This window comes from Mobula birostris, chromosome 15 (assembly GCF_030028105.1).
Source record: "Mobula birostris isolate sMobBir1 chromosome 15, sMobBir1.hap1, whole genome shotgun sequence".
Taxonomy (NCBI): Eukaryota; Metazoa; Chordata; class Chondrichthyes; order Myliobatiformes; family Myliobatidae; genus Mobula; species Mobula birostris.
This window is the reverse complement of record NC_092384.1, coordinates 52,334,741-52,344,336: the sequence shown is the minus strand read 5'-3', so window position 1 is coordinate 52,344,336 and position 9,596 is coordinate 52,334,741. Positions and strand designations below refer to the sequence as shown.

Sequence of the window (9,596 nt, the reverse complement as noted above, 5' to 3'; positions counted from 1 at the left end):
AATGGTGACGAATCTGAAAGAGTTTAATCAGGGCAGGTACAAGCAGCGTTTTCACTGATGGATGAAGTGGGATTTCTACGTCAAAAGTAAATTACCCTGTTCTTATTATACCAGATTGGTCTGGCTGAAGGTGTAAATTTGTAAATCTGTTTTATTGGTGTGTGCCATTAAAGGGAACTTTTACAGCTCATGATATCTATAATCATTACTTTAAATTTCAATTAGTGTTATAATATTGTAGAATCTCCCAGTCATTACAGAGTGTCCATTACACAGTCATTTTTTGCTTTTGGAACTGCTGGATCTGGATGAGTTCCTTTACTCACATTACAGTGGAACAGAAAACCCAGCACCTATTCAATAACCTTGCCACTCAAGTAGGTCCCATTTATCCCTGCCAAGTGTCCAATCTGTCAGCCAAATTTCAATCTATACTAGTATATTACCCCAGTTCCACATGCTTTACTTTTACACAATACTCTCTTAAAGGTTTTCTGAAAACCTAAATACCTCCCACTGGTGATTTCTCCCTCCCTTTTGAGATAGTGGAGTCACATCTGGCACCATCCAATTTGTAAGTTTTGATTTTGAGGCAGGAAACTAGTTTCCAGTTTAGTAAACCAGAAATATATTGAACTTTAGATCAGACCTGGCAGGGGGATTGAACGTGGATTGCTGGCACTGTAATACAATTAAGCTGACCTCTAACCTCTGCGCCACCCTGCCAATATCACACACAGGCAATCCTTACATTATGAAGGAGTTGCATTTCTAAAATCCATTTGTTTCGTGATTTGCTATAACACGATTGATTGGCTTGGTAATCACAGATGAGTTCCTGCATTGCCATGCCCTCTCTGGTCAAGCTAACAGACACCTCAGAGTGTAGCACAGTTACCCTGACCTGTGAGTCATTTTCTCTGGCATGCAAGTCTCGTGGATTAGGAAAGGGTCTAGATTTTATTTATTTATTTATTTATTTATTTGTTTATTTGTTTTAGGGAAAAGAACAGAATCTGAAGGTCAAACCATGCTCAGTGTCCTCGGGTCAATATCCAGAGATCAGCAAAGGCTGGAGGCAAAGCCCAAGGTTGAAGTCCAAAGCTCAGTGAGTCCAGAGGTAGCAATTCCAAAAGGTAGAAGACTGAAGTTGGGAGTCCAGAGGTAAAGGGCAAGTCCAGGCCAGAAACTGGAGGCTGAAAGCCAACTTTTGCAGGTCTGGGAGTCTGGACCAGAGACTAAAGGCCCAAAGTCAATATCCTGGGGTTGGTGGCCTGTGTGCATGAGCTGGGAAAGTTGCTTGTTTTGTGTTGCTGGGCTGTTTTGCGTTGGCACCAGAAAATGTGGTGACACTTTCAGGCTGCCCTCAGCACATCTTTGGGTGCACTGGTTGTTATACAAATAATCCATTTCACTGTATGTTTTAGAAACATAGAAAATAGGTGCAGGAGTAGGCCATTCGGCCCTTCGACACTGCACCACCATTCAGTATGATCATGGCTGATCATCCAACTCAGAACCCTGTATCAGACTTCCCTCCATACCCCCTGATCCCTTTAGCCACAAGGGCCATATCTAACTCCCTCTTAAATATAGCCAATGAACTGGCCTCAACTGTTTCCTGTGGCAGAGAATTCCACAGATTCACCACTCTCTGTGTGAAGAAGTTTTTCCTCATCTCGGTCCTAAAAGGCTTCCCCTTTATCCTCAAACTGTGACCCCTCGTTCTAGACTTCCCCAACATCGGGAACAATCTTCCTGCATCTAGCCTGTCCAATCCCTTTAGGATTTTATACGTTTCAATAAGATCCCCCCTCAATCTTCTAAATTCCAACGAGTATAAGCCTAGTCGATCCAGTCTTTCATCATATGAAAGTCCTGCCATCCCAGGAATCAATCTGGTGAACCTTCTTTGTAGTCCCTCTATGGCAAGGATGTCTTTCCTCAGATTAGGGGACCAAGACTGCACACAATACTCCAGGTGTGGTCCATGTTTTGATGCAGATGTGATAAATTAATCTGAACCTGAACTTGAGGATTGGGGTTCAGAGAAGTGGTGAAGGAAATCATGGGAGTAAGAGAATAAACACAGTGACTTAGTAGAAGAAGGGTAATGGCAATGGCTACTGCAGCCTCCCACAATACAGTACATAAGATAAAATGCCTTGCAGATGAAGAGGATGGTAGGCAGCACTGCACTGAGACACCTATTTAAATGGTCCTGGAGCAGAGAGGCATGGCCATGAAAGGACTGGGATCTGACTGCCATCCCAATTGACATGGTGACATTATATCCAAATCTGACTGCACTAGTATCAAGTGACTAAAAATATAATTTTCACCACCAATTTTGTAAGAGTGATGTTTATTCTGTATCTCAAATTTTAATGTGGCGTTTTATGATTTCAGTAATAGTGAATTTCTGTAACCTGAAAAGGCATAACACAGGGGACATCTCTAAATGCTCACCAGACACAAGACACTGAGTTTTACAATAATTGTACACATCCTCAGCTGATCCAGTAGTCAAATCACATTCATAAAGTGAACACAGATAAAACCGCCAAAGATGACATTAGATAAATTTTCTATGTATGTTTCTATAAATGGTTATTAATCAACGACATGGAGTTTTCCCAAAATTACACATAAATCACTCAAAAGCAAAGGCTTTTATTTATTTGAACAGTTTGATTCTAGAAGGTAATGGATTCAATCTTCTCAGCAAAAAAAGAAACCCATAAATCAATACACAATGTTATTTGGGGCATACTTCCCATGAGCCTTCATCTTAGTAAAATTATTTGCATTATGAATCAGGAAATGTTGAAAATATTCAGCAAGTCAGGTAGCTTCTGCGGACAGAAGTTTGATCAGTGTTTTCAGCATTTCCTGATTTTATTTTGAAATGTCAGAATTTACAGCATCTGCTGTTATAACTGGCATGTCATGTTAATAATTATATTAAAAAGATCTGCTACTACTTGGACAGACACACAGAGAATTTCAGATGTCCTGTCAACCACTCTTCCCTCAAGCAATATTCTTTAAAGCTATTGAATTGGTCAAGGCAAGGCAGAAAGCACAATATACAAAAAAAATTATAATAAAGAATTATATTTTCCACCCTGCACATTAAGAAATGAGTGAATGGTATGCTCCAATCTGGAGAGCAATGGAAATTGTTATTGCAGGAAGTTGTGACGCAGAATACCAAAAAAAAGGTAAAATCCCCCAAAAATTGTTGATGTAGCAAACAGTATTTTCCCCACCCACAACTCAGTTAATACTGAGTTTTATTTACTGCTAATATACAAAAAATGTACTCATTTTAAAAATGCCAATTTCAATGTTTCTTTCCAAATTAAGTACAGTGAAAGGCAACATATTTTTGAATGAAAACAGAATGAAACAACTGAATGGATTGACTTTTGTATGACAATACTAATGAATTTAGTTGTTAAATTATACTGATTTGTAGAAAATATTAGCAATTTCTCTAATATTATTTTGTTAAATGATTCAAGATTGACTGGAAATAGCATATTCAAAATGAGATTATCAAAACCACTGGGTAAATTAAGTCCCTCATGCTAAAGGTCTCCAGTAAACGAGAAAGAATGTTGAATGTTGTGCAACAAACACTGTACTCATGGCAAAAGTGTTTCTGCAGTTCTTCTTAAACTGCTTTAGTAAATTGTATCAACCTCTACCACCCTTTGCAGAGGAGAAAAGCCTTCATGTAGTTCACTAAAATGAAGGGGGTTTTGTCTTAGTTGGCTGAATTGCAATGGCCCACAAAATATAGAAATACGATGACTTCTATGTATGAAACCTACTTTAATTATTGATCCCTCTAAACAGTAAAAAGCAAACAATGAGATACTGCAGAGCAACTTGATAGTTAATTGTACAGTAACCTTTTTCCAGCAACCCATTTTATCTGCCAACTCCGCTCATCTATTATGTAAACTCATTGCCAGCAAACTGAGCACACAGAATTCGCTTCAATGTATTCTGTTATAGGCTTTCACACTAAAAGTAAGAACATTCTTGGCAAATGAAATGTTCTTAAGGCATTTATACCTAGATTGAGGAAAATTCAGTTATTTTACTAATAAACCAAATTAGACTGACACAAAGAACAAGAGAACAATCAGACCATTATGCCTTTGTCAGTTTCTTTAAAAAAATGTATGATTTCCATTTCTTTTCCCATAGCCAATTAAATTTTCCCTCAAGTTATTGGAAGTTACATGGTTTACATTGAATGCTCTTATGAAATTTGCTCCATATCGTGATGATTTAAAGCTCCTTTCGCATCTTTTGATTCTTTTGCCAATTACCTTTAGTTTATCTTATGTTTACTCAGGCATCCACAGAATATTTTTCATTTCATCTTGAAATTTCTAAAGTAGCTGGCATATCTTTATAATATTCCAGATGTATTTCATCATGTTTTTGTGACATATACAATACTGTATGCAAGGAATAAAAGACTTGTTTCTCAGCACAATTACTTAAGTAACAATGTATGAACATGGCAACTGCAGAGTACACAAAATAAAATAGATTATGAATTGCAGTTTTCATAATGAAATACCAGCTGAAAAGAAATCATTGCAATCTATTTAAAGCTGTTTTCAGTGGAGAAAGGATACTGAAAAAACCCAAATTAGACTATCTGGAATAGGTGTAATTCTTCCTATAAATGGTAAAAGTGCATTTGCATAATGTACCTGGTGTTTAAGATTTTTCTTCCATTTCAAAATACTTTGTTTCCCCACAAAAAAATTCAAAAGCAATTTTTTCAACATCTCTACAACCACGTAACAATCTGAACATTTATGACAAATTGCTAGCTAATTAAATCAATATCAAATGGACTGCACGAGTTAACCTGACAGCAGTTACTGAATCATTACAATTCTATGCCCAAATTTAAAATCCATTTTTTAAAATTGTTTTGTTTGAATACAGAACTAAACTTAAAGAAAATTTCTAATTGTAACTTTTCAAGTTAAAGATATGTAACTTCCCTTGTAGTCTTTGGCAAGGTAGCTGATCTCAGTAGTGGCGGCAGCAATGACAACTAGTTTCCAAACTCTTGGGCTCATGAGAAGTGCTTAGGTAGAAGTGATGAAGGAGTCCTGTGCATTCAATGAGTTTTATTGGGACGCTCTCGTGCAAGGATATGATTGGACTTGATAGAGGTGTGCAGAATAAAATCGAGCTGCTTAATACCTATCACAATTGCCAACTCTTGAAATAATGCCTAGAAACATGGGATTGGGAGGCTGTCAATAAAGAAGGTGGGATGAAGTGGGAAAATTTTCTTCAGAAGAAAAATTAAAGATATTGTTTAAATAGCACAGTGCAAATTAAAGCTCAGGAGTGCAAATTATAAAGGGTGCATTCTTATTGATACTGCAAAAGAGACAAATATTAGTTAGTGCTGGATACACAAATTGACAACTAACATTTTGCAAAAAAAAATGTCCAATGATGCAGATCCTGAGCAAGGAATCCTACTCACTCCCACCATTGAGAATTTGATCACTGGAAAACTTATTCAGTCCAACTTGAGGAATATGTTTACACGTTTCAGAGAATGTTGCCAATTACCAAAGCAGAAAACACCGACAAGTACCATTCTAGACAATAGTAAAATCATAGAATTCTCATTATCCCTGTGGCAATCTCTTGAATACTGCGTGCCTTTGACATCTCAAATATTGACAGGGGACAAGAACTGTCATTGCACATAGCACAAACTGTTGCCTAAAAAGAAATTGTCACAGCTATTTTAAAGCAATATAATTTAAAATTATTTAAGACTTTCCTAAAGCAACAAAATCTTACAGTTGTCATTTCAACTGAAATTAGATACTAGATTATACCAGAGTTCCTATTTTTAAGACAGCAGTTTTCCAAATACAGACTTTTTGTGCTTACAACAAAAACATGGAAGTGGCTCATTTCAGAATGCCATGTAAACATATTAATTTACTGCAGTAGCTATATACTTTCATTTTAGAAAATGTGTCAGTAGAAAAATATTTCAAATACATTTGCAGTGCAATAATTTTGCTTTAATGGAACCAATCCAGAAAGTTTAAGATTTAAAGCCATTTTCTTCAGAGACGGGGCTGGCCCTGAGACTTTTGTATATGAAATGAACAATCACAAGCAGCAGCATTTCCGAAGTGCTACTCAGGGCCACTATGAAAGGAGCCTGTGAGGCAAAATCTGCTTCAATGCGGCGGAAGGACAACTGGAGCACAGCAAGAGCTAGCAGACTATTTTGGACTCCAATTTCTATACTGACTGTTTTGCACACAGGCACAGGTAATTTCAAACAATAGGCCATAAGATATCCAATGAACAGTCCAAAGATAGGAACAGCGACTCCAGCAAGAATTATTTCTTTGCGCACATTATAAAGTATGGCAGCTCCCATTTGATAGGCCATGAAGAGTCCTCCAATGATCAATATAAAACTGAGGGGTCGAATGAACAAAAGCAAGAACTTACTGACCCGTGGCAATTTATACTTGATTAACATTCCTGTTGAAATGGGAATAGCTATAAACAGTAATGTCACCAAAATCTTGGTAAATGGCACATGGAGTGTTTCATGAACATTGAGAATGTGGCTATAGATAGTGGATGAAAGTGGCATCATAACAGTGGCAACCAGAGTGGAGATCAAGGTCATGGAAATCGCAAGGGTAACATCCCCTCCGAGAAGAAGACTGTAGAGGTAACCTCCTCCCCCTCCTGGGGCAGAGCAGGTAATTGCCAGCCCAAGGGAAAGGGCTTTGGGCAGGGAGAAGATCCTGGACATAATATATCCATACAAGGGCATAACAACAAACTGCCCTATCACCCCTAGAATAACTGGATGCGGCTGCTTCAGAATACCTCGAAGTACCGCTATCTCCACCTTACAACCAAAAGCGCATTTGTTAATAAATATCAACGGCAAAAGAAAATAAAGGACAGGGTTTTGAGAGAAATGCGCCAGTCCGTTGTAACTTAAAACATCATCAGTAGGCGATACTTTAATGATGTAATCTTTTCGCTCTTCCACGGTGAATGGCTTAACCCTGGCGACATCCAATAGTCTGATTAAGAGTGGTGCGGTGCCGGCCAGTCGGGATTTAATGCTGACGATGTAACTTTTCACCAAGCCAATGGTTTCGGCGTCGGTAACGTTGATTATTTTGAGGACATCCGGATCTAGAGACTCAACTATCAGTCTAGTACAGCCCTTTTCCGTGGCCGCTCGATACCGGCTGGAAACCACAATAATACCGTCGGTGTTTTCGGGAAAGTCGAATTGAGTCGAAGTGCCGTCGCCGATGTTTACGTAGTAGGGCGCCGGGGTGGTATGGCTCTGGTTCGAGTCCGACAAGCAGTAGACCCCGCCGATGAATGCCACAACCAGCAGCGCCTTCTTCATGCCGGCTGTCCACAACTTCGAGACATCAACCATTCCGCAACAACTTTTTACTGCGTCAATTCAGTGGAAAGGAGGAAGCGGAAGGGCAAGGGCCACACACAAATTGCAGTTACCCCGCACTTCTTCGTGCCCCTACGTTTACCTGCAGGAGGCTCAGCCCGCCGAATCAGCGCCAGCGCAGGGGGTTCGCAGCCCGGCCATGGCTGGGAGTCCGCAGTAAATCAGACAAGATCTCGGGAGTTCCCACCTCCTTCCTTCCGGCACAGCTCAAAATAACGCCGTCAATGTGTGTTGGTCGACTCTCCCTTTTCACCGCTCCTGACGTCAGCCCGGGAAATGATGGTTTGGAAGCAGATTTGAAAGACGCCCTTCCCTCAGTGAGGGGGGGTTTACTCCGTTTACGCTGCCTCGCACCGTTCACTGCATCCCTCTTCCTGCCATCCTCAGTCGCCGCCTATCAACTGCACGGGCAGTACAGCCCAATTGGGTCAAAGCCTTTCAAATGCATCTGCAGCCGATGTTTCCGGACTCATTTTTTTCCGGTTTATTATTTTTAAACACTACGCCTCTCTCGCAGTCTTTCAGTGCATTCTGTGGTACGACCTTGGTCACGCCTCGTCTCCGTGGAGACCTTGAATGGGTTCTTTATAATTCAGCCGACTCATTGCCATTATATTTCATGCTGCCGGCAGATCAACAGTCAGGGATCCTATTTAGGGATTTTTTAAAATGTTGTGCTGCATTTGTGACAACTTTAAGAGATAAACACAAACTAAGATGTTGACGGCATAATCGAATCCCTATTCATACCTCAAAAGGCATTTTGGATTCCCAATGTAAATTGTTTATTTGATGTGCATTACCAATGAACGTGAGGAGAGTCCTCCTCCAGCGGACTGGAGACTTTTGTTTCCTATTTCGGCTGCAATTTTCCCGACAGGCTGCCAGCTTTCACCAAAGTGACGTGCCTGGCATTTCCCACCTTGGCCTATTTTCACTTCTTTCCCCCTTCCACCATGATCTGCGTGTGATTTCAGCCCAGACAGATGGCATGGAGGGCTACCTTTTGCCATTTATAATGGTCCTTTTAAGCTAAGTTTGGAATCGGAATCTGGGGTAGGGTCTATTTTGCCCACTTCAGCTTGAAATATTAGCTCATGACGCAGCATATGGAACTTTCTATGTACACGTTTAACGGCCGTTCTTTAGCCGAAGACGTTCCAATTGAATGGCCAGTGAGAATAATTTGTATTAATATAGGTCCTCATCTTGGTAAAACATCCCAAAGCATTTCATAGGATTTGACACCAGGCTAACTGAGAGCATGGATAACATGGTTTCAATTATTATTGTAAAGGAGGAGAGATAAAGTGATCTTGTTAGAGAATTGCAGTGCTTAGAGACTTGAAAGTTGAGACGACTGCCATTAACTCAAGAAGTGAGATCGGGTATCTTAGAGCTTGTGCAACTGAGAGTAAAGGCTTGTGACTGATTTGGATGACCTCTGGATTGTTTATGGAACTCCTAAAGGAAGTATATACTGTCACAGGGAGAATTTTTAAACTCCACAGGGTAGCACCTGACGACCTGGAGCAGGGACTCTGGTGCTGTGAGACAGTGGCTTTAATAGTTCTGCAAGGTGTTGTACCCACAGATAGTTTCATCTCTCAGTTCCAATTTTATGTAATTATTTGAAATTAATTCCCCAAGCAATTTGAACTCATGGTTTTGGGTTAGTGATCCAGATCTCTAGATACCATTCCAGTATTTAAATTGTATGCTGCCGTAGCCATAGTCAGATGACCAACTAGTAAGGGATCAAAGTATAAATTATAAATATAATTTATAATAAACAGAAATCTAAAATTAAAATGTTGTCTTTCTATTCCTCTAAAACAACCCTACTTTTCATTCAGATTCAGAGGATTCTAACTACTGCCAGTTCAAGCTGGAAAGGCACCCATATATAGAATGCAGTATGTTGATCTGTATCCTGATGCTAACCTTATTTATTGAAAAAGTTAGCTCAGCACCACTAGCATAGAAAGCAGAAGTTGTGTTGTCCAGTATTCCTATTACTCTCCCCTATCTGTATTACCTTTCCACAGTTACAAGTCCAGCTCTTTCTATT

At 39.7% G+C, this 9,596-nt stretch overlaps 1 protein-coding gene across 1 annotated transcript; it reads right to left on the bottom strand.

Annotated features, from left to right (window-relative positions):
• Positions 1-2,337: 2,337 nt before the first annotated feature.
• Positions 2,338-7,915, bottom strand: slc10a3 (solute carrier family 10 member 3). Its single transcript, XM_072279796.1, has one exon. It carries the CDS (start codon positions 7,496-7,498, stop codon positions 6,116-6,118), a length of 1,383 nt encoding a protein of 460 aa, XP_072135897.1. The 5' UTR covers positions 7,499-7,915; the 3' UTR covers positions 2,338-6,115.
• Between the last annotated feature and the right edge of the window lie 1,681 nt (positions 7,916-9,596).